Source organism: Adiantum capillus-veneris, chromosome 11, assembly GCF_014529385.1.
Source record: "Adiantum capillus-veneris isolate H3 chromosome 11, ASM1452938v2, whole genome shotgun sequence".
NCBI classification, from domain to species: Eukaryota; Viridiplantae; Streptophyta; class Polypodiopsida; order Polypodiales; family Pteridaceae; genus Adiantum; species Adiantum capillus-veneris.
The window spans coordinates 111,049,778-111,074,851 of NC_140941.1; the positions used below are offsets into that span (position 1 = coordinate 111,049,778).

General features: G+C 42.2%; 3 protein-coding genes across 8 annotated transcripts in view; 1 reads left to right on the plus strand and 2 right to left on the minus strand.

The window, feature by feature from the left end:
* The first annotated feature begins 7,231 nt into the window (after nucleotides 1-7,231).
* Nucleotides 7,232-11,548, plus strand: LOC147447821 (guard cell S-type anion channel SLAC1-like). Of its 2 annotated transcripts, XM_086524415.1 has the most exons (6): nucleotides 7,232-7,299; nucleotides 7,469-7,532; nucleotides 8,465-8,755; nucleotides 9,563-10,333; nucleotides 10,831-10,862; nucleotides 10,978-11,546. In XM_086524415.1, exons 3-6 carry the CDS (start codon nucleotides 8,510-8,512, stop codon nucleotides 11,258-11,260), a joined length of 1,332 nt encoding a protein of 443 aa, XP_086380541.1. In that variant the 5' UTR covers nucleotides 7,232-7,299; nucleotides 7,469-7,532; nucleotides 8,465-8,509; the 3' UTR covers nucleotides 11,261-11,546. The 2 variants fall into 2 exon arrangements, with proteins under 2 accessions (XP_086380541.1, XP_086380542.1); XM_086524416.1 differs by lacking the exons at nucleotides 7,232-7,299; nucleotides 7,469-7,532 and adding an exon at nucleotides 8,863-8,983 and having other exon boundaries at nucleotides 8,619-8,755; nucleotides 10,978-11,548.
* A 1,119-nt stretch (nucleotides 11,549-12,667) lies between these two features.
* On the minus strand, nucleotides 12,668-13,083 carry LOC147447822 (putative lysophospholipase BODYGUARD 4). Its single transcript, XM_086523537.1, has one exon. The coding sequence runs from the start codon at nucleotides 13,081-13,083 to the stop codon at nucleotides 12,793-12,795; it is 291 nt and encodes a 96-aa protein (XP_086379663.1). The 3' UTR covers nucleotides 12,668-12,792.
* The window catches only part of LOC147447823 (uncharacterized), a 48,231-nt gene continuing 36,132 nt past the window's right edge, over nucleotides 12,976-25,074 (minus strand). The window contains exon 4 of one of the 5 annotated variants that reach the window (XM_086523529.1): nucleotides 12,976-13,111. The gene's annotated coding sequence lies outside the window, so the exon portion shown is untranslated. Of the gene's footprint in view, nucleotides 13,117-13,376; nucleotides 13,400-13,499; nucleotides 13,851-13,886; nucleotides 15,599-25,074 lie in introns of those variants that run through there. The other 4 variants (XM_086523530.1, XM_086523533.1, XM_086523532.1 and 1 more) reach the window with 4 other exon arrangements.

Here is a 25,074-nt window from a genome sequence, read left to right on the forward strand (position 1 = left end):
TAACTAACATGCCCAAATCTAGCATGCCACAACTCAGCATCCTGCATGGCCTGAGTCTTTGTTTCTGCAATACATACCTGAATCTGCTTTTCATAACGATCTAGCACAAATAGTCCATTTTCCAGCGTACCTGTAGTGATAAGAGAATAACCATTCTCTCGATCTCGTACAACACATCTGTCATCCTCAAAAATGACCCGAAGACCATTTTTTGCAAGAGAGGATACAGACAACAAATTCTTCTTGATCCCTGGAACATATAAGACATCTGGCAAGCATAAATCTGAACCATCTGAAATGGTAATCAAAATCTTACCAACGCCTTTGATTGGATAAGAAGCATTATTTGCACATGTCACCTTCTTTCCTGCTGGAGCTGCATCCAATGAACAAAACAAATCCTTCCTTGAAGTAATATGCCTAGATGCACCACTATCAAAGTACCAAATCATTTGTGTCTTGTCAACACTGTAAGCAGAAAAATCTGAACATACTACAAAGGATAAGAATCCTGCACAAAGTTTGCAGACTCTTCTTTAGCTGTAGAAGAATCACCAGAAGCTGAAACAACCAAACTTGACTCTTTCTTCTTTTCTTTAGCAATTCGCTTTTTACACTCACTAATGTAGTGACCAGGTTTCTTACAGTAGTGACATTTACCTTTCTTCTTGGACTTGTCGGAATCACCTTTAGACTTCTCTGAAGACTGTCCTGCACCAGACTTGGAGTAATGAGCACTCTCTTTACCCTTGTTTTTGTTTTGTACAACAAGAGCATGATCCATACCATCCACCTGTAAAGACTTGTTCTTACGTGATTGATCCTCCTGCAATAGCAAAGCCACTAACTCTTCAAAATGAAGAGGCTCAGGATTAGCTCGCAAAGACAGAGTCAAAGAAGTTTAAAAAGTCAGATAAGATGGTGGTAGTGAATTGAGTGTTTTGGAAACCAAGTCCTTCTCTAGAATCACTTCATCAATGCTAAGCAATTGCTCTTTAAGATCCCTGATTTTTGTAAGATGCTCGACAATATCGTCACCTTCGTCCATCTGTATTTTGTCAAGTTGTTTCTTCAAAAACTCTATTCTGGCAGCGTTTCTTCCTCCAAACATAGCTTGCAGAGTGTTCCAAGCATCCTCAGAAGTTCTGCAAGATCTGATATGTGGTGTGATTGTCCTCTTTATGGTTAAGGCAATCACAGCCATAGCCTGTGCATCTTTAGTATCCCATCTCTTTTGCTCTGGAGTGACTTGTGAGGGTCCTGCACCAACAGCTGCACCACGACCAGGCGTGGCAGGTGCAATGCTACCTGGACGAACTTCATCTCCAGATACATAATCCCACAATCCTTTACCAACCAAAACATTTTTGGCCATAAAAGACCAAAGAGAATAGTTGGTACCATCCAATTTGTCTTCGGATGTAAACGCACCAAAAATCTCTTTCTCCGTAGATTGAGCCATACTGTGGATGCACACAAGAGAGCAAAAGAACCTCCAAGAGATTCACAAATCTCCTCTCCAATCCAAGCAAAACTCTACACAAAATCTCAGCACAAAGCTAAGACAGGCTGCTTCCCAAAAGAACTGTTTACCTGAAGAAAATTTGTCAAAAAGCACACCCTCTTGATCTAAACACCTCCGAAAAGTAACTTCTGCTACGCTGCTCAGAACAAAATTCTGAGGGCTCGAACGGCTTCCAAAGGGGGGTAAAACCCCAGGACGCCTATTCAGAATACTTTCGGAACGTCGAGGATGCTCCCATGAGCAAATTTTCCGAAAACTGCCTGAAAACTGCGATTGCGCACGCGGACGCGAAAACGCAAGTAGAGGCTCTAGAAATCACCTTGCTCTGATACCAATTGTTGAAGATGATGAAACAGGAAACAGAAGGAAGACAGCAACTCAAAGTAGGAAGAAGATGAAGAAGGAGAAGACAGAGAGCTTGTGTACGAGATCTCTGTAGTCTATCTCTCTGTATTAGAATAATAGTGTGTACAAACTCAGAGCTACAAAGCTTATATGAAACCCTAAGAGATAAGGTGTCCTTTCACACCAGGTGTCCAGGGGGAAAAACCCAGTGGGAGAAAAGTGCCCCTGGTGAAGCGCGTATACACACTAACACTACTACATGTCTACAGTTTTTAGTAGTTTGACTCTCTTATACTAAAAAAAGAAAAATAGTATAGAATGTAGTCTTTTACTCTCTTTTCTCTCTCTCTCTCTCTCTCTCTCTCTCTCTCTCTCTCTCTCTCTCTGTGCGCATGAGTTCTCTATTGTGTGTGTGTGTGTGTGTGTGTGTGTGTGTGTGTGTGTGTGTGTGTGTGTGTGTGTTCCAATTTCAGTATAACATATACACCAAAGAATCCTTACAAATTACAAAAGACACTAGAATCTATGTCAATGAAAAGGTGGTATAATTCCCATTCATAGTACAAAATAGTCTTTATACACAAGTACAAGAGAATCAAGAGGCTGAAGATATATAAGTCTGCCATCTTCAAGCCAAGGAACTTTGAAAACCATATTGAGAAGGTAACCATCACCTGCACCCATGGAAACAACACAACATATAGTTAGCATTGGCATCGTATGCAGGTGATGCATGGGTATCCCACATGTTATAGATGTCACCCAACTAGATTGCTTTCAAAGACAAATAATAATAAAGGTAAAGCTAACCATAAGATATATTCAGAGATGGTTTCATTTACAAGGGGTTGCAGGGAAACCATGTGGAGCCCCTTTTGCTTTGCAAGCTCTCATGAGATAAAGTCGGAGACGAGTTTTATGAGGCAATTTAGCCCCGAAGTGGGCTACATATACCTGTTTCTTAACTTTACAGAGTTTGGCATTAATTGCTGCTATTTTTATGGGTCAGTAATAGTGCTCATACGTGCAGTCAATCTATACTTTGGAGTCGCCTGTAACACAAAGAGATGTTACTACACCTTCCTAGATGGAGTCGACAAAACCACATGAAAGGTATTAAGTATGAGTGCTCAATTCCCCTTAATCATAACACGTAGAGGTGGAATATTCCAAATTCTCTCGATTGTTCCAAAGGCCAAGGAGTGTGCCGCCAAGGCCCATTAAGTAACATAAAATTGATGCAATAAGCAACCATATACAGCCACATGAGCAGCCATAAGGTAACCATTTACAACCATATTCGGCCATATTTTACAACCCTTCACAACCATATTTGGCCACATGAGAAGCTTTGTCAAAGATCTATCACACAACAATCATCAACAGTCTTAGACCGTATTTGAGCAAGAAAGGCAAGCTCATGAATAACAAACCCCAGAGGCACCTCATCAGAAAAATAACCGCAACAGCAACCCCAGTAAAATAGATCAAGCCGCTTATCTTAAACCTAAGCCAATACCTACCATATAATATAGGGTCATTCACCAAGCTGTAAGAAAAAACTTCTACAATTACTTTTTTAGCTTAAAAAATTTCAAGGCAACCATTATCCAGTATTGAAGGAAAGGTACAACATTCAATGTATTTCACTTCTCATATACACGCCTACGAACAGGTCAGTGACATATAATGAAAGAATTTCCTAAACTCAAAAGGAGAGTAAAAAACCAGTGCCATAGATACCAAAGGGTGCTCATATACACGCATATGACAAGTCAGTCATATATTGAAAGCATTCCCTAAACTCGAAAGGAGAGTAAAAAACCAGTGCCGCAGATAACAAAGGGTCATTGGAAGTTGTCAACCATATAAAATTCATATTTTGACTTAGTATAGCGAAGACATGCATGAGGTCTTTAAAAAAAGTGAATCACAACACATCCAAGCAGCTCGGACAGTAGTCCCATATCAGTGTCTTAAGTCACATGAGATTCAGTCGGAGCAGCCAGCTCCACAATAGCCTGCTTGTCTTTGCCTTTTTCCATAGAGCCAACCACTCTAACAATACACACCCTTGTGGGCAAAACCCTCGCAATCCCAAGGTACAGACAACCCTTCACTAGTACACACACACACACCACAGAAGCACATAGGTACCAATGCTAAGGGAGCATGGAAGCTCACCGTTTTATAGGGTTCGGTGCCAGTAGCCACATTCCTTCCACATCAGTATGGCGGGTCTGACTTCATGAAGGAGAAGAACCATCAGCGCCGCCTCGTACACACACACACATACACACACACACAGAGCATTGTAGAGCACATGCCACCAAGAGGGAGTCATTGCGTTATCAAACAGATGAGGACAAGGTATACAAAGTCAGGCCAGCCCGCCCAAAACCCCATTATCCCACTTAACTCTTAAAGTGTTAGGTACCATACATTAAGAATCCACCCACTGATTTCCCATTTAGAAATTCACCTAGTAAATTCAAACCATTATTACAAGAAATTTCTTAGACCAATAATAGTTCCTTAGACCAGTCCCCAGCTAATTATACCTAAGAAGTGACAACAAGCCACTCGTATATATCAGAAAGAGTTAAACTCGTATAAGCAGTGGTGTGTGTGTGTGTGTGTGTGTGTGTGTGTGTGTGTGTGTGTGTGTGTGTGTGTGTGTGTGTGTGTGTGTGTGTGTGTGAGAGAGAGAGAGAGAGAGAGAGAGAGAGAGAGAGAGATGTGAACTTGAGGGCGTAAGAAAAGGGGTTTATACGAGAGAGAGAGAGAGAGAGAGAGAGAGAGAGAGAGAGAGAACTTGAGGGGGTAAGAAAAGAGGTTTATACAAGGCAAAAAGGTGCATTCTACAAAGAGGTTAATTAAAAATTAAAATGGTCATTCTTTTACATTAAAAAAGAATAAATGAATGAATTATAAATTATAAAAAACGCAAACATAAAATCAAAGCAAATAACCTCTCTCTCGTCATTGTCGTTGTCGCTCGCTCTCTCTCTCTCACACACACACACACCACAAAGAAAAGGCAACTCATGAACAAATGACAGAGAGGTAAAGCTTAATCTCAAAAGAGATTGAATAAGATCTTTTAAAAAATGTTATCAATTTTTTTAATCAAAAAGGAGTCAATTGAAAAAAGTAAGTCATTGTTATACAGCCATTTAAACTTAATCAGTAATTTGAGCCAAGAGTAGAATCTCAAAAGGTACGATATGAAGCTAACTTAATCATTAATTTGAAGCCATTAAGAGTAAATTCCTTTGAAGAGTTGGAGAAAAAGGAAGCGATGTTATTCAATGAATCTAGGCCCTATATTTTCTTGTTTAGTTTTCAAATTTTATTTGGGCTCTTTTGAATGCGTTATCAAAACAAAAAAAAGGAAATTTTCCAAGTGTCAAAATTCATATAGGAAATTAAGATTTGACCATCTGCCTCAATCTTGATCAATCTTCTGTAAGTGGGACTCGAAAGCGTCTCCTATTGCAACCTTTAAGGAGGTTCCCGTCCTCATAAAAAGGATTTAGATTTGACCAAATCCTTTTTTTTTTTTTACACGCTCACTGTGTTAATTGAGAATAAACCAAAAAAATTTACATACCAAGCCATGCTCCAACCGAGCCATCGCATCCGTAACAATAGACATCCCAACATAAAATAACCGACAACAACCATACAGCTAACACAGGAGCCACCCCAACAACATCATCCAATCCTTATTATGGATTTATAAGTTAATTGCAAATTTCCAAACTATCTAAATATCGATGTTTGATAGCTTTCTTAGCACTAAAGGATTTGATTCTTCTAATTTCCAAATAGGATGTCTCTTCTAGAGCCCATTCTTCCTCTAATGCATGAAAGGAAAGGTTCTACAAATAGGATTTCCCTTGTAGAGCCCATTCTTCCTCTGATGCATGAAAGCATAGGTTCTACAAACAATGGATTTGTGTAGAATCCATTGTCACCTCTTTGTCCATTTAAGAAAGCTACTATCGGTCCCACGTTCCACCGCGTGTAAAAGGAAACCCACTCGTGGATCTCCTTGTCTATGAGTGACACATGGACAAACTTGCCTTGCATAGGGGCCAACAAATAGATGAGGCTTAGAGCAATGTGTGTTAGTTAAAGCAATGTCGGTCTCCCTTGATTAGATGAGCATGATACAATAAATGTCATATTTGGCCAACAAATAAAATGAGGTTGATGTAATAAACAAGTGTTTGTCTCCTTTAATAAGATGAGCATGATACCATGTCCACCTTTAAGCATGCATGTTGTCCCTCTTTTTCATTGTGATGATTAATACAGGAAAATGCTCTCCCCTAAATTTTGAATGAGCATGCCCCAAAGAAGCTTACACTAATCCAATTGACTCCGGTGGATAATCTAGCTTCTTTCTACAATTTAGCACTAAAAGAGGAGTTGGGATTTGAAGTCCATAAGGCTTTCGGGAGGGAAAGGGGAACGATTTCCGGGGGGGGTGTAGCTGGGATCTCTTTCTAGAATAGTAGCCCAAAACATCGCCTGGCCTAGCTCAAAACATCGCCTGCCCTACTGAAGGCCAGGCGATGTTTTGTTTGATGGCACATGGCCTACTGAAGGCCATGTGCCATCAAACAAGAGCCAACTTTAGGGGAGTAGGCCAAGCGATGTTTTGTTTGATGGCACATGGCCTTACTGAAGGCCATGTGCCATCAAACAAGAGCCAACTTCAGTAAGGCCATGTGCCATCAAACAAGAGCCAACTTTAGGGGACAACATCCTTGTATATGCAAACATGTCTAATAAGTGACTAGTTGAGTAAACTCGAGAAGATTTGAGTGGTTATGAGGCAAAGTGCTACCATTTGGTCAACTTGGGGATGAGCATGGAAGTGGAGGCGTAGGATCCACTATGCTTTGTCAATTCGACTAGAGGCCTTTACGACGAGATGGACAAATCTAGTTCCCTAGGGGAAGCTAGTTGGCTTTACAAAATGGTGTGTGAATGGGCTTCACATTGAAGTCAAAAAGGTCAAGCTGAAGTGGATCAATGGGGAATATGCATGACATGCAAAAGAGAGCACCTAGGCCTATTGGTTAATTTAGGAGTAGTGTATTGCTTTTGAGGGTTTGTGGCGCATATTCTAACATTTTTAATTTTCAAAAAAGGTAAGGACAAGCTTATCCCGAAGGTTAGGAGATACGTTTATGTACGGTGGGTGGGTGGGTGGGTGGGTGTGTGTGTGTGTGTGTGTGTGTGTGAGAGAGAGAGAGAGAGAGAGAGAGAGAGAGAGAAGGGGACTTTACAGTGTACACGTCATTGGAGAGGGGGCCAATAAAAGGCTTCGCAATGACCACTCATTTTCCAAAGCTTCTTCTTGTTTTTACTCTCTCGGGTTTTTACTCTCTCTCACACATACACACACTAATAAGGTAAGCAAATTTACACACTCTCTCTCTCTCTCTCTCTCTCTCACACACACACACACACACACACACACACGTACACACGCACTCTTGAGGTAAGCAAATTTTGCTCTATTCTGGCACTAGTAATCTTAGATTTACTCAATACAATGAATGAATTTCTCTTGTATAACAGGACTTGAGTTCAACTCTCCTCCTCGGATAAATCTTTAAGGTCTCTTGGGATAGTTTCCTACGAGGTTTAAATTCTCTTCTTCTTCTTCTCATACAGCTATACACACACACACACACAGAGAGAGAGAGAGAGAGAGAGAGAGAGAGAGAGAGCTTTGATTTGAGAGCCTTACTGTAGAGTTCAGTGTATGGGCGGGCCTTCATCGGACTTTCGAACTCGGGCGGGCCGCCGCCATCGAAAGCCAATAGTTGGTAGCTTCCAAATTTCGATCCCGGGTAAGCCCGAGCCAAAAGCCTGGTAGCATGACCAATCGACCATATCCCATTTGATCTCGTTGGTCAATAGTGGGCAAAGTAAACACAAGTTTCAACATTGTCTAGACCTACATGAAGAATGTACCTACTACATTCTCTTCAAACTGGGAGGCTTGCCACTCTCATCAACAAAATTGCTGGTTTTCATCTATTTTCCCGTCTGTGCTATTCGGAGCTTTGTACTTCGCTAGAGTGATTCTAACACAGGGAAATGCTGAGAGCTTGCCTTTGGTGAAAAAATCTTGACCATTGCTAGCCAGCATTGAGTACAAATCATGCTATCATGTTTACCATAGACAAAGGCTTTCTCTATTATGCAAAGCCATGCAAGGATGACTTCAAATTTGCTGCCTTTGAGAGTACATGGTCTTTCTGTTACATATAGAGCCAAGTAGAGTGATCTTTCAAGTATCTAATGGACATAGTGATCCACCCAAGGAGTAGGAATTAATGCAAACCACCAATCAAGACTCAAGAAGAGTGACTTTCAAGTATCCATTGGGAACAAATGATCCACCAAGGAGTAGGAATTAATACAAACCACCAATCAAGACCCATTTAATGCGAACTAGCACGACTAATGATAGCAACTTAATCATTTTTGTAAAGATAATCTCAAATTTTAGCAAAATTCTCATAGTTTAGTATGCATAATCATTTCTCCTTCCTTTGATGTGGTTAGCTTTTGGCAAGCATACACTCAAGCTTTGACCTCATCAAACTCACAATGGAGACTACGACATGCCCCCGGGGCAACGGAGCCCAAAATGATACTATTGAGAGCTTACATCATACTCAACCACCCCAAAGTAAGTCAATTTTTATCGAGCTAAAGGATCAGCAAGAGGTAGCAACTATGCATGAAGAAAGCTACCAACTCTTTAGAACAACGGGCAATGGAGCTAAAGGAGAGACTTTGAATGCCAATAGATATCTCAATTCTCTCAAAGGACCCGAACTAGAAATACTGAAGGTAAGGGAGTTTCTTGTATTCCATCTGTTGATTTCTACTTTATAAGAATCTTAACAAGTATTAAATGATGATTAGTGTACTTATGTGTAAATTACATTTATACATAGGGACCAATACAGACAGTATGACAGCATCAAAACTGTCATCAAGTATGTAAATGTCATGATGATGGATATTGAATATATTTAAGCATACATACCAATGATGGAAAACATTAGTAACATACAAGTATGTCTCTTTCCTTCTTTTCTTGAAAATTTTCATACTCTTTTAATGCTGAGGTTATAGTCAATGTAACTTCTTGAACTTTTTTCGATTATGTAGCTTCATTATCAGCATAAGCAGATAAAACCAATTGATAATTCCTAGAAAAAGGAAAGTGTTCACTCAAGAAAGCGGTCATGACAACTTAATGGGCTCCTCAAAAAGAGACTTGTCATATCATATAATGAAAATTCCATGTTAATGAGACATTTGACCTTGAGCTTGTCCAATATAAGCATTAGGCAAAATAGAGCCCCCAACAATGCTTTGAGGTTGCTAAACAATATCTACAATGTCCTCATGCAAACCTTCTATCATGATCAAAAAGTCAAAGCCATCTATTTGTTGAGCATCGAAAAAATATCTCTAGCAAAATGCACTATACAATTCATATCCTTCGATAACATCACTCAAAAGTTTCACTCTATATGGCCATGAGAGAAACATGATGGTGAGGCTTACCAAAGGATTATAAATCTAAATTTTATCATGCATCTTTCACATGATTGGGAATTTTTTGAAAATAGGACTTTTTTGGTGCAGAATCCAAAATGCAGTGTTTTACCTATAGATAAACAATGGCCATTTCTCCTCCGATTTCCAGTTAATAGCTTCGGCATCAATCTAGGGCTTGGGAGCCAAGCCATTTTGTGGAAGATTTTGGCAAGTGGAGGGCACATTTGGTGGATGCAAGTGCCAATCATTATTAATATTGTAGTATGGAGTGTGGCAGTATTGGCACTTATTCTAACAGCTACCACCTACACTTTGAAAATCATTTTCTATTTTGAAGCCGTGCGACGAGAATTCAATCATCCTATTCGAATCAATTATTTCTTTGTACCATGGGTTGCATGCATCCTTTTGGCACTTGGGGTTCCCCCATTTCTTGGCACCCCTATACCTCAAAACATATGGATCTTATTTGTGGCACCAATCTTCGCTTTAAATCTCAAAGTCTATGGAGAGTGGATATCCGGTGGAGAAGGACGCCTTTGCAAGATTGCAAACCCCTCTACACACCTCTCTCTTTTAGGCAACTTCGTGGGTGCTTTCCTCATTGCAACAATGGGCTACAATGAGCTTGCCCTCTTCTTTTGGTCAGTTGGGTTTTTCCACTATCTTATTCTCTTGGTGACATTATATCAACGGCTAATTAGCGCAGCAATGCTTCCCAAAGAGCTTCATCCAATATACTTCTTATTTGTTGCTTTACCAAGCAATGCAAGTGTATCATGGGCTAGGATTATGGGAAGATTTGATTTAGTAGCAAAGATCATCTACTTCTTTGCAGTTTTCCTATTCTTCGCCTTGGTAAGTCTAAAAAATCTTTTTGGGTTCTCTCACATGCTTTATCTCTTTCCCGATGAATTCTTCATTGAGGAAGATCACCCCTCCTTTTCTTCCAAAGCTCTCCCCTCCTTGTACTCAACTCATTGAAATTTTGTGTACTTTTGACCACACATACACTAAATATCCAAAGTCATCACCAATTTACAAGATTACGTGTATCTTACTTTTCCTCTCCTATGTCTCAAAGACAACAAGTATATGCCTAAAGGATAGCACATTTACATACTTTATCCAACCACATAGACACACACATCATCTCTCTCTCTCTCTCTCTCTCTCTCTCTCTCTCTCTCTCTCTCTCTCTCTCTCTCTCTCTCTCTCTCTCTCTCTCTCTCATATTTGTGTATTTCTACATACATACATAAGTTGAAAGGTGGGGGAGAAAGGAAGGGAGGAGGAGAGAAAAGTAAGATGCATTACAACTTTATCACTAACATTCCCTCTTTTTTTTTTTGAAGGTAGCAAGAGCTAAGATTTTTTATGGCTTTCGGTAAGTGTTCAATTGAGATCAGCATAACTAATCATGCTTATTTAACTATTGAGTTTTCTAATCAAATAGCCGAAGCACATGTTCTTATTGTTACCTTTGTTTTGGTCATTATCAGGTTCAACATTGCATGGTGGTCATATACACTTCCTTTGACAATTTTCACCATGGCAACAATCCAATACTCCCTTGAAGTGAAGCACCCTTTGACACAAATCTTCGCAAGGTTGCTCACGATATTATCATCTATGATTGTTTTATCACTTGGTGTCATGACGATATTACATACATTTGTGTGGAAGTCCATGTTCCCGAATGACATGGCCATTGCATTACAAAGTAGTGGGATTAAAGCAAAAAGAAGAATAAAGGAGTTAAAAGAAGATATCTTACCATTATAGGGTCTCGCCCAAAAAAGAAAGTTGCCTGTGTACCCAACTTCCGAAACTCCATCTTCTGTTTGCAAACGGAAGACCCTTGTAACGGGTTGTTGAAATAGACTAAGTAATGTAGCCTATCAAAGCTAGCACTTTCTTCCACTCTGTGGATTGCATACGTTGTGAATTCTCTTTCATATTATTAGAACTTCTTGAAAATCGATACTATCAAAGCAACACATTGCCTAACAAAAACCATGATAACAACTTGTAGTTTAGAATGAGGTTAAAATACAACCTTTCAAAACAATAGAATTTTTCTCTCGCAAAGCAACATCATGTGTTCTATTATAATTGACTTACTTTGGTCATGATTTACCTACTTAGCAAGGCGTGCTAAGAATGAAATCGACCAAGCTTAAAGAAAAGGAGCCCACAAACCATTGCACCAACAATACCTTCAATCAATTATTGTCAATGGGGCAGCAAGTAGTGTTACCATTTCTTTCCCAAATGAAAGGACTCTAAAAGACAGTATGAAAGTAGGCTAACCATAGTTAAGGTGAGGCCACACTTTCAAAGACAATTCACCAGCCAAGAGGACCTCTATCCAACTTGTCAATACAAGAACTAATATGCCAACAATGTCTTCAAACAGCATGCTTGCGCTTGACACAAGTCCTCACGAGCTCACAGATGGGTGCTCTAATGAATATATTCTTCATTGCATTTCACTACTTAATTATTCTATGTCCTTTTCTCCATATGCAAAGGCAACCGAGAGAGCATAAAAAGAGTTCATGTATGGAATAACACAAATAGACAGAGCTCAACAAAATGTCCTACATTTTATGATGCTGTAAGTAGACTGACACTTGCGGTTAGACGCTTTGACTGCAGCATTCAGGCTCCTGTAATTACTCTCTTGAAGATTTATTAAATACCGAAAAAATGTACATTAGAGAACCTTCAAAGCAATCAGTAAATTCACATCGAATTTTATCAAATTGTTCACACGTGATACAATCTTCCTTCAACTGTTTGTTACAATATCTCAAACTACTAATCGTTTCTGGCAATGCAAAATGAGCTGGACTGCTGATGAAAATTTACTCCCCATTACCACATTATGCTGTAGAATTTCTGGCCTGTGGTTGCTTCTTACACCAAGGAAATCTCTCTACTACCAGACTACTGTTGAAGGAGCCATGCAACTGAATAATTTCTTTTGGAGTCGGTATTTTACCCGCAGGGAACTTTTATTTTCTTCACCTCCGTCAGTCCTAGCTTTGCTCTGGCCTTCTCTCTCCACCTGAACAATGTACAACAATGTGGCACTGTAAGAGAGAGAGAGAGAGAGAGAGAGAGAAGAAGAAGAAGAAGAAGAGAGTTTTAATGTCGTAGGGGAGAGAGAGAGAGAGATTGCAGACCTCCTGATTCTCAATGTGTGTACTTGGTTGCCTATGTCAGCATTTCTGCAACGGTAAAAACGTCTGCCCGATTGCCAAACGATAATTATGGACTTTCCATCACATCTTCCTGCTGCTTTTTGTGGATCAACCTTCATCCCTCCAAATCGTGTCTAATGTGCAAGAAAATGAAATCTCTCGGCCATAAATCATGGTGAAATGGTTCGCCCCATTCAAAACCTGTAGCTTTAAATTAGGATACCGCTTCTGCAACTGGTAGCTACAATGTACGGGTACAACCTCATCATCCTCTCCATGGAGTACATGTAGGATGCAGCCTGCTCTTTCCAATTTATTGAGATAGCCATCCATTGCGTGCGCCTCACCACATATCACGTTATGGAAAATGTGCCAAGCTGAATGATGCGTGTGTTGCATGAAGTCACGAACAGCCGCTCTTGAAATCCTGCACTAATGGCAGATAGTGAAGATACTGCCGAGTCCCAACATTACTGAACTTAAAGAAGCACCTCCATGTGATGCAAAAAATTCATACACAGGAACACTTGAAGACGAAGAAGAAATTTAAAAATTCAATTGATACGTCAACAATTGCAAGTAGTTGCAAGTAAACCTACCCTCAGGAACTTTCAAGTTGGGACCAGTCTACAAGAGGCATAGGTTGTTTAAACTATGGAAGTAGCTTCCAAGCAGGCTTTCATGATGACATTTGCTCAAGCCAAACTATTGCATCCTATAGACAAACTTTAGACAGTCATAACTTTAGAAGACACACTCCCCATTACTATAGTGGCACATACAGGAACATGCAATTTAAAGACCACAAGAGTAGCCAGAATAGACAAATGGTGATAATCATCCAAAGATGAACCTTATTACAAAAAATAACCTATGAGAGCAGAAGCATGGAATCACAAAAATTAGCATTTTCGCAGTAATGTTAGGGGTTGATTCTGCATATTGAGAGTCATGGCAATCACATGGTAGATTGCCCACCCAGTAAAAATGGCATCCCATGTGGGCAGGGCTCTACAGAGAGTAGCTAAGGCCTGTCTTTTGGATGAGGATGCCCACTTTTCTTCGGTCAGGATCAGGAGCCAACTATACACTTTGTAGGCACTGTTACAACTCAAGCTGGTAAGAGAGCCCCTGTCAAGTCACCGTGCATGAAACCAGGAAGTCACCTGAAACAGCAGTAAAACAGTGCAAAACTGACAGAAAAATAGCAAATTTGAACTGAAACAGAACACTTGAGACGAGACACAATGGAGCGGAGTTCCCCATTCAGAGATATTGGCCCCTCCAATAGGCACCCCTTGCGGTACTTCCATATCAATTCAAGCTACCGGTACAACTGCTCATGTGAGCCCACTCACACTTATCTGAGTCCTAATGGAACCCTGGCCCTCAAGTTCTTGACGCTTGGCCCCAAAAGCAACTCGCTTTAGAAGATATTTTTACAAGAGAGCTTAAAAAGCACATAAAAGTCATCTGCTAAGGATAACTGATACCAAAAAGCAAACAAGGGCAAAAAGAGTCACGTTACACTCCCATGTCAGCACGTCCATGCAATCCCACGATTCATGCCCGCGAATCATGGACCTTTCAAGCTAGGCTTTGGCTTCTCAGCTCTCCACTCCTCCAGTCATGTTTGGTAGTGACCTGTCATCCTTTTGTGACAAAAACTTGTATTGTAGCATCTTTCTGTAGGGAAACGGCCTTGCACGGTGTTGGCAAGAGAAGGCTGTGGTAATGGAGGTTTGTAACAAAGGGGATGTTACGGTATGAGCTCAAGTTCACCTCAAGGGGCTACCAATGAGGTGGTTCAAATAAATGGGAAGTTCACTCTCTCATGGAGTGGTACCTAATGTCAGATTGTGCAATGGAAGAGAGAGAGAGAGAGAGAGAGAGAGAGAGAGAGAGAGAGAGAATGTAATGTAATATTAACCTCTTCAAAAGGCCAAAATGACCTATGAGACCAAAAGGTTACATGTGGTGAATCTAATACCAGGTCTGGGTACAAAAAATACAAAGAACTGAAAAGAAAATAGTGGGTAGTGGTGGGGTGAAAGCTAATACAAAGGGAATACAAAGGGTGAGTTGATATGATGGAGCTCTCTGACAGTCGAGGCATCATATACATATACATCAATATCCAAAAGGCTATAGAGATTCAATGTCCTCCCAAGTAGGCACTCTGTCGGGACGGCTCCTAGGTCGCGCCAGTATGGTATTTGTCACAAGACGGGCACCACGTGCCAATAGAAAAGAACAGACTGAACAGACTTTTAGCACTTCAATAACAACTGAACTGAAAGAGAGAGACAACACGCGACACGGAGTGGCGGAATTCCACCCCAGAGAGTATTGGCCCCAAACCTTGGCACCCCTTTCGGTATTTCTTTATATTGCATCAACACAGTACAAGCCGGTACTCCATACTCTACACCTTCTCCAGGAAGCATGCCAGAGAATGAGCCCTAACCTCATATTTGAAGGCCCTTGGCCTGAAAAGCAGTTACAGTAAAAAGCCTTTAAAACTCAAAAGCTTCTGGTCCAAAAGCAATGCCAAAAAGCTGCCAACGCAATTTTCGGAAATCCGTACAGCCTGCCACGTCATCAGCCAGCGCAAAACGCAAAAATCCGTACAGTCTGGCACGTCACCATGTTAGCGCAATTTTCGAAAACTGCCAGCTTTTTTTCCTATGTGTGGGTTCTTCTTTATTTTAATCCTTTATGTCACTTGGGGCCCCATTGGACAGGGTCCCCATAAGTTGGTAGGACTTGTTCTTCTGTTACTTGTTCTTCTTAGGGTTTAGGCCCCTCGGCCGGCATCTTCAAGTTGCCTCCCTTCTTCAGGGCTTTGACACGTTAGCAATTTGTTACATCTTCCCTTCTTGAAAGAAAGTAATCGTTCGCAATTACAGCATATCTGCAAAACAACTCAAGTTAGCTAAAATTCCGAGGGACAATCAGTTTGTAAGGTGCAGCGGAATGAATGTTGAACTTTGCTCAAGATGAGTGCTTCAAACTGTGCTCAAGGTTCCTTTTACTTACAGAAGGGAGAGACTTCCGTTCCTTTAGTGAGAGAGTGCAATGGACACAAACAAAGTGAATGGACACTGTGAATGGAAGTGCATGAGACTGAGAGATAGAGAGAGAAGAGAATACGACACCAGAGATGTTGTCAAACCCTCCTCCGAAGGCCCCACTCACTATGGCGAGAGCGGTCTACTATTGATTGCACAAATCTCTACAATGCTTGGACTTGCCGACGATGTCGACGATGATGAGGACGACGACGAGACGGGCTGAAAACTGAAAACGCTAAGGGTTGAAATCTGCAAATCTTTATCTGCTGAATTCTGATTCTATGTCGATGACGACGATGCGACGATGACACGCTGAAAACGCAGATGCTGAAATCTGCGTTTTCTGGGCTGAATCTGCAAACTTCGATGTATCCCACCGTGCGGCAAGGACCTGTTGTGGGAAGGTGAGATCTGCGAGGTTCGGGACTTCTTCTGCGATGTCTGACTGCTGAAAACTGAAATCGCTGATGCTTGTGGGGATTCCGTCGCGAAGATCTGCAAAAAAACGCTGAAGTGTCTTGCAGATGCAAAAACGCTAGGGCTGAAAATGGTCTTGCTATGGAGAATCTGCTAACGTTGGGGCTTCTGCTTGGTCTGCTGTCACCAAGGATGTGCAAGAGCAAAAACGCTGGCTGATCTCGTCCAAAAACGCTAGCTTTCTAATGTGAAGCAAAAACGCTAGGGCATCTGGGGGTTCTGCTGAGAAGTTGTCTGTTGAGCGAGTGCTCCTGTTGCCTCTTCTGCCAGAAAGTGCTAGCTCTAGGTTTTCTTATATACAAACTTAGTAAATTTGCCCGACCTACTTTCCAACAAAAGTCACTTAAAAATAATAAGTGAAAAATGTCAAAAATAGGAAAAATATATCTATGCACAGTAAAAATGCTCCCGATGGGTTCTAATGGAAATCTCATGGTCATGTTGTGTGCAACCAGAGGATATGCATCTAATCTAAGTGTTTGGACATGCACGGTCTGCGAGCAGACTCACAAAAGTACCAGATCACTTCCTATTCTAGACTGACTTGACTGCACTGAACCCTAGTCGTGTTGTAGCTTGTCCACGGACACATTGGGTTGGATGTATCACGTGACATCCCCTCCTTTTCAAAGTGAGGATAGATACCGAACTGTATGGCGTTGAGGGAGATCGCCAATAACATCCGGAATCTTGGGAAGGACTCTTTGCCGGCCCACTCTGATGCGTGGGTCAGGCGATACTTGAACTTCAAAAAGGTCTGCAACGCTTGCTTCTATGGGCCGCGCCGAAAGCGACACAAAGTCTTATGTGGCTCCTTCGATGCTTCAACTTCGTCTAGAGTCATGCTTCTTTCTTCTTCAAGAATCTCCATGGCTGAAAATTCCTGAAACCACTTCCAACACAAAAACATGACCATACCTATTCCATGTAAAGCGACTGGAAAAAATCTTGTCTTCCTCAAAGACTGTGCATGCAATGTAGATGAACAAAGAGACGGAGTGCCAAACAGTTCACCACACACACGCAAACAATGAGATCGAATCTTTCTCTTCTGATCTAAAGCAATGAACTGTGGCAATTCACACAGAAATGCCCATGCTTGGTGCTCATACTTTCTTGTGCTCTTTCTACGAATGTGTCATGCCAAGGAAGAGACATGGAATGTGACTTCCTTGAATGCATACCTTTCAGCTTTTCATGAACAATCCGTATACATCCGTGCTCATTCATGAGTGAATGAGCACGGATGTACAATATGTCATGCCTAGGAAAAGGGATCACATAAAGACGTTGACTAAAATACAAGAAACGATCACGAATGAAACACTCGAACAATGCGTGCTGACTAATCATGCGAACACATGGTACTTCTTGTGAGGGTTCTTTGGACCTAGGCTCGAGAGCCAAGATCGGTTCTTCGTGATCAACGTACAATATGTCATGCCTAGGAAAAGGGATCACATAAAGACGTTGACTAAAATACAGGAAACGATCACGAATGAAACACTCGAACAATGCGTGCTAACTAATCATGCGAACACATAGTACTTCCTCTGACGGTTCTTTGGACCTAGGCTCGAGAGCCAAGATCGGTTCTTCCTGAGGGGGTTCTTTGGACCTAGGCTCGAGAGCCAAGATCGGTTCTTCGTGATTGATCGAATCTGCAATGAGGTTAGCTTCACTAGAAACAGTATCAACTAACCCATCATTCTTGTGAACAATCACATCGTGGTCATACAAATCATCATGCTCGTGAGAAATCACATCTTGATCATGCAAATCATCATGCTTGTCATTGTCATGCAATTCTTCATGCTTGTCATTATCATTCAAATCATCATGCAAATCTTGTGTGTCATGCTTTGGAGAAGAAGAGACTGAGAGAGTCTCCTTTTTCCGAATCTCTTGCATCTGTGCCTGCACTTGAGAAAAGAGTCGCAACATCTCTTGCATTCTTGCTTTGTTCTCGCGATCAAAATAGTCTTTCTTCGTTCTCGCACTCGTGCTCACGCTCTATGGCTTCCATTTTTGCATTGTATTCACGATCTATGGCTGCCATACTTTCTTCGTAGGCCTTTCTTTCTGCTTCTCTTGCTTCGCGTTCGAACTTGTTGTCCATCACCAACTGCGTCAAATTCTTTATAGGAGTTAGTGCAATCCTTGGCGTAGATGAGAAAGGGGGAGGGTCGGAAAAACCTCCTGGTGGGGAAAATCTTCTCGCCTCTCTCATGCTCATCACCTCCAAGCGAAGTATCCATTCCGCCTCGAGTGATGACCATCCACTAAAGTCTTGGGTTCTTGTGGTCTTGGGTTCTTAAGTTCACAAGGAACTTGGGTTCTTGGGGGTCTTGGTTCTTGGGCTTCTTGAGTTCTTGAGGTTCTTGCGGTTCTTCTTTCGCTTGCAATCTGTGTTAGAGAAGGATCTTCTCTTCACCCGAGCTCTGCTCTTTTCCGCGGGCGCACCCCTTGGCGGCCTTGCCCTCACACCAAGGTTGCTTTTTCCCACCTCACGTCGATTGGCCAGCCGCTAAGTGCACGGTCCGCTCTCAATGAGTGAAAAGAGGCACAAGGGGAGGCTGGGCAAGCCCTTCTTTCTTGGGATTCCTGTCACTCTTCAAAAACACCATTAGGAATCGACACGCCCAAGAGGTCTTGGGTTACGTGCGACCAAACAAGCAAAAAAAAATAATGTGGTTCTTTCCTTGAGTGATACAGAACACTGCCAAAGCTCTGATACCAATGTAAGGTGCAACGGAATGAATGTTGAACTTTGCTCAAGATGAGTGCTCCGAACTGTGCTCAAGGTTCCTTTTACTTACGAAGGGAGAGCCTTCCGTTCCTTTAGTGAGAGAGTGCAATGGACACAAACAAAGTGAATGGACACTGTGAATGGAAGTGCATGAGACTGAGAGATAGAGAGAGAAGAGAATACGACACCAGAAATGTCCTCTTTTCAAGTTCTGTTCAGTTGTTTGCAGTTTCTCACGTGTGTTTTTGTAGATCTTCATCTTGGAGTGTCCAAATCTATTACAATGCTATTAAAGCTCGAACGATTAATCTTCTACAAAGGATCTGATTCCCTTTTCGCAACACACGTGGATTCCAGCAATGAATCTAGCAACTAGAGTGCTTCGTTAGCTGCAGAGTCCGAGGGTAAGAGAAAACAAGAACCTCTAGAAGACAAACTTGGGGGGCAAGGAGAGACCCATATTGAAATCCTAGCAAGCTCTTTCAAACCAAAAGGCAGCTGTCGATATTTGGTAATCACAAGGTACCTCATAGCGATCCATAGTTACATGCATACGTCCCCCTCCAGATGCCAGTGAGGCATCCTCTCCTTGTTGCCGTAACTCTTCTAAATCTTTCTCGAGCAAAATATTGAAAACTATATATGCCATTTCAGAATTTCTCGAGTAAAAAAATTTATGAAAGGATGAGAGAGAGAGAGAGAGAGAGGCCACCAATTGCCGTCGTTCAAAGGTGTACCTCGAAAGAACGAGATACCGATCGTATTGCTTCAGAGGGGTACCTTGCAGAAAACCACGAGGAGGGTTAGAGGTTTGTCAAGCTCAATGTTCGTAAGCATACAAGATGTCAATGTTATTAATTGTTTGTTGTTCCAGTTTTTATGTTTCAAAAAAAAAAAAAAACATGCAAGTTTCCTTGCACGGGGGAGTTTGCACAGTCCTCCCCAATTTTTATAATGCGAGGGAATGTGCCATTCCCACGGCAGCGTGCAATTCTCAGTGTGTTCATTAACTGCATTCGCAGTGTCAAAAATGTCAAAAACCACAGAACGATAATGCTTACTCACCGCGCGATTGAATGTCTGTCGTCAATGCACCTTGCATCAACAATGCTTGGTATCTCCTGCTCTTAACCCGCTGCAAGAGACGACAATGGAGGATGAAGGAGATAAGCTTGTGACTATTTGGGTGGAGGAACTTTAGGAAGAAGCGGGAATTTTTATATTTCAGCTTGTGTCAATTCAAAGCCTATCAAAGTTCACTCGTCGCTTTATACGTCCAAATATGGTGGAAGCAAGAACGATGGTGCTCAATTGTGAAAGGCACTTTGCATCTGATGAAAACAGCCAAGCACTTCCTGGCCCTAATCTTGTTGGGCATATCCTGCAGTCAATGCATTCCAAGAGACTGCATCCCAGACATAAAGCTCGTCAAGAACTTGTTGTGCTTCGAAAAGTACCCTACACTTGGCATACATGTCAACCAAAGCATTACCAAGCACGACATTTTTGTTGAGCAGTCCCCGACTAACAAGCTCATCATGAATTTGTTTTCCTGTGTCGACGTCTTTCAAAGTGCCACATGCCTTCAAAATGCAAGCATAGGTGACTGCATCTGGAGAGAAGCCCTCGCTTGGCATCCGTTGGGAACATCCCAATGCTTCATGGTCCTGCCCCTGTTGGGCATAACCTGTAATCAATGCATTCCAAGAGACTGGATCTCGATCAGGAAGCTCGTCAAGAACTTGTTGAGCTTTCAAAAGTACACCACACTTGGCATACATGTCAACCAAATCATTGCCAAGCATGACAGTTCTTTACAACAGCCCTTGATTGACAATCTCCATTCTAAAGAGAAAGCCCTTCACGAACTTTCCATGCTTTCGTGAGACAATACCACATTTGGCATACATGTCAACCAAAGAATTGCCAAGCATGACATCCTTCACCAAGCGTGCTGGATCAGATATCCTCTCGTTAATACGCTCACCTATGTCAACGGCTCGTGGAAGGCCACTGGCCTTCAAGGTGCAAGCATTTGCATTCAGATTGAATTTGAAGAGATGCATCCGTGAAAATGGCATAGAGCTTTCTGGCCCTGCTCCTATCGCGTGTATCCCACAATCAAGGCATTCGAAGACTTGCATTTTAAATAGGAAGCGCCTCAAGCACTTGGTGTGCTTTCTTAAGCGCACCACATTTGGCATACATATCGACCAAGGCAGTGCCAAGCACGATATCTTTTTTCAACATCAGCATCTTTGTGAATTTTTGTGCCCACATCAGCATCTTGGCGTAGATCCACATGCCTTCAAGATGCATGCATATGTGATTGCCAACTGGAGAGATACACTTGCTTTGCATCCATTGAAAAGAGCCTAGAACGTTTTGGTCCCGCTCTTGTTAATCATGTCCCGCAATCATTGTACTCCAAGAGGCGACATTTTGGACAAGAACTTCCTCAAGAACTTTTTGTGCTTTCTCAACTGCATCACATTTGGTATACATATCGACCAAGACAATGGCAAGCACGACATCTTTTTTCAACATCAGCATCTTTGTGAATTTTTGTGTCCATATCAGCATCTTGTGTAGAGCCACATGCCTTCAAGATGCATGTGTAGGTGATTGCAACTGGAGAGACACCCTCGTTTTGCATCTGTTAGAGCTTTTTGGCCTTGTTCCTATGCGGCATATCTTGCAATCAATGCATTCCAAGAGTCCACACTCTGGATGAGAAGCTCCTCAAGCACTTGCGTAGAGCCACATGCCTTCAAGATGTAAGCATAGCCTTCAAGACCAAAGTATAGGTGACTAATCTTGCTTTGCATCCACTAAAAACGGCCTAGAGCTTTCTGGCCTTGCTGTTGTTGTGCACATCCCGCAATCAGTGTATTCCAAGGAGGCGACATTCTCGATAGGAAGCTCCTCAAGCACTTTCTGTTCTTTCTCAATCGCACCACATCTGGCATACATATTGACCAAGACAGTTCCAAGCACGACATCTTTTTTCAACATCAGAATCTTTGTGAATTTTTGTGCCCATATCAGCATCTTGCATAGAGCCACATGCCTTCAAGATGCACGGCATTGTGGCAAGGGAGGTTTGTTATTACAGAAGGTTCTTGATGGGTACATCATGCAATCAATGCGCTCCAATATTTTGGACAAGGAGCTTTTTGTGCTTTCATGAGGACATCAAGCAAAGCACTACCAAGCTGTTTCCAATAGCCCTTGACTAGTACTCTTATCATGAATTCTCTCACCCATGTCAACGTCTTGCATAAGACCATACACCTTCAAGGTGCAAGCATAAGTGATTGCATTTGAACAATTGGAAAGAGGCCTTCATTTCTCATGCGGTGAGAACAACATAGTGCTTTCTTGCAACAACCATATTGGGCTTATCTGTAATAGTGAAGACAGTTCGGACATGAAGCCGATCAAGAACTCCTTATGCTTTCGTGAGTATACCTTGGCTGGGGTGCTCATGAGCTTGACAAGCTTGAAAGTTTGTGATGTGTCCAAGATGTGTGCTTGAGGAATTGAGGCTGCAAGAGGATTTAGAAGTAGATTGTTGTTCAATGCTGCATACCAGCACTTGTACTCTCATTTGTTTGCTTTGCTTGGAAGATCTCAGTACATGTATGCCAAATGTGGTAGGCTAGGAAAACCTGGGTTGAGGATTTAGAAGTAGATTGTTGTTCAATGCTGCATACCAGCACTTGTACTCTCATTGGTTTGCTTTGCTTGGAAGATCTCAGTACATGTATGCCAAATGTGGTAGGCTAGGAAAACCTGGGCTGTTCTCAGGAGATGCAAAGCCAGGAATCGCTCCAGATGGAATAGCCCATGCTTTCATCTTTAAGGCATGTTGCACTACGCAAGAAGATGATAGGGGCAAAAAATTTCACGAGAACATTGTTAGTTAGGGACTGCTGACAAAAGGAGTTGTGCATTCATCGGCCTCTGCCGCCTGCATCGCCAACAACCTAATAGCATCAGCTAAAAAATGTGTTGATGAACGGTCCTTGCTCATCACGTCGGCAAGCATCCAAAGTACCCTCCAGCTTGATGATCTGTAGAATATAACCAGGGTTTGAAAGGTGTTCTCAGGAGATACAAAGCGAGGAATCGCTCCAGATGGAATCGCCCATGCTTTCATCTTTAAGGCATGTTGCACTACGCAAGAAGCTGATAGGGGCAAAAAAATTCACGAGGATATTGTTAGTTATGGACTGTTGACAAAAGAAGTTGTGCATTCATCGGCCTCTTCCGTCTGATCGCCAACAACCTAATAGCATCAGCTAAAAGATGTGTTGAACGGTCTGTGCTGATCATGTCGGCAAGCATTCGAAGTATCCTCCAGCTTGAAGTTCTGCAGAATATAACCAGGGTTCGAAAGGTCTCCAGTACTGGTTACTTCATTAGTTTCTGGTTCTTCCCGGCTTGCTGCTGCAAGAGCGAACTACGCGGGAATCCCGACCTGCTCACGGCCCTCCGTCCCTGCTGCATCGCGTTTCCCTGCGCGTCTGAGTCTCTCGCTCTTTAAATTGGTCGTCCATTTGCTTTTCTACGAACGACCCAGATTTTGATTATGGGCTTGATGCCAGGTGGACGAACCTGGAGCCAGAACTGAAAATTTGCCTTCTACGCTAACGAAGTAACAAGGAAACTGTCCTACCTACTCGCACAAGTAAGGAGACCAACGGAGGTTCTATGTTGCTAAATAAGCTTCATTTTAAGGAAATAAGATTCACTGGATGTCACAAATTGATGACGTGGCAGTGCCCAGACACAAGCACACTCAAAAACTGATGATGTAGCTGACAGTACGGACGCCTGGATTATGCGTTGGCAGCCAGTATGGACGCCCGCAATTCACGCTGAATGGCTGGCTGACGTGGCAGCGCATGAACCTCCGCATTTTACGCTGACAGTACGGATTTCCACAGTCTACGCTGACTTACTATCGTGACAGTGCGTACAGATTTCTGCAATTATCCCTCGCTGCTTTTGCTAGCAGATTTTGAGAGAAGATGCTTTTGGAGCTCATTGCTTTTGAAGTTTAATGCTTTTGGGGCTCTGCTTTTAGCATCCCTTGTAACTTATAAATTGAACCCAAGGGACTCACTCTGTAGAGCATCTGGACGCAAAGTCAAGAGCGAGCACCCGCGGGCTATTGTACTTTGCTCAAAGATTAATATAAAAGAAATATCGAAAGGGGCGCCAGCCTTTGGGGCCAGTACCTCTTGGCACGGAACTACGTCGGGCCGTGTCGGCTTTCTTTTGATTTTGTGAAGTGTTTTGAAGTGAATCACTGCCGTGCCGCGGTAAAATCTTGACTTGGGGTGTCCAAGTTTGTTACAGTGGTATCCGAGCACGACTGATTTCTCTTCTACCAGGAAATCCGATCCCTTTTCTCGCGACACTTATGGATCCAAAAAAGAACCAATCGACTTCCTCTGCAACCATTGAGACGGGAGGAGACAACGCAGAAGATTTAAGACTTAACAGAAGATGAGTACGGGCCACCTCGACCTACATAATATGAACTTTTGGAGATGCAACGTTGACAACAGGTTGACGACTGCGGAAAACAGATGCTTCAGTTTGCTAAAGATCCCCAGTTTGCAAAATTTTTGTCTCAACAGTCCATGGCTGAACTCGAGCGAGGAGGATAGAAAGGGCAAAAAGCAAAGCCTCGGAAAGAGCAAGAAAAAGGCAAAGAAACTCAGATTCCGACCAGTTTCTGATAGCTCTACGGCGGAGTCATCCTCTGACAGTTTGGACTCCGATGACCACATGTTTTATGCGAAGAAGAAGCACTTCTACAGAGCCAACCAATATGACTTCCTCGAAGACAAGAGCAAGAAGACAAAGGTATTTAAAGGTGGACAGTCAATAAAATTTGAATCCTTTTCTGGATTCCAAGATGCTCCGAGGGCTTTGGCCTTCATCCAACAGTTTGACATAGCCTTCTCTGGAGGGCATTACTCAGAGCACTCCAAGATCAAGAGGGCTGCATCTTTTCTAAAGAGAAATGCTCGAACTTGGTGGTCCACTCTTCTTCTGAGGAAAGAAGCTCCAATC

Excerpts from the sequence above, each read along its gene's own strand:
- LOC147447822 (XM_086523537.1), bottom strand. The coding sequence starts at position 13,083 with ATGCAACACACGCATCATTCAGCTTGGCACATTTTCCATAACGTGATA.
- LOC147447821 (XM_086524415.1), top strand. The coding sequence starts at position 8,510 with ATGGAGACTACGACATGCCCCCGGGGCAACGGAGCCCAAAATGATACT. Across the intron at positions 10,334-10,830 it reads TTTTCCTATTCTTCGCCTTG|GTAGCAAGAGCTAAGATTTT; the intron begins GTAAGTCTAAAA and ends TTTTTTTTGAAG. Across the intron at positions 10,863-10,977 it reads AAGATTTTTTATGGCTTTCG|GTTCAACATTGCATGGTGGT; the intron begins GTAAGTGTTCAA and ends GGTCATTATCAG.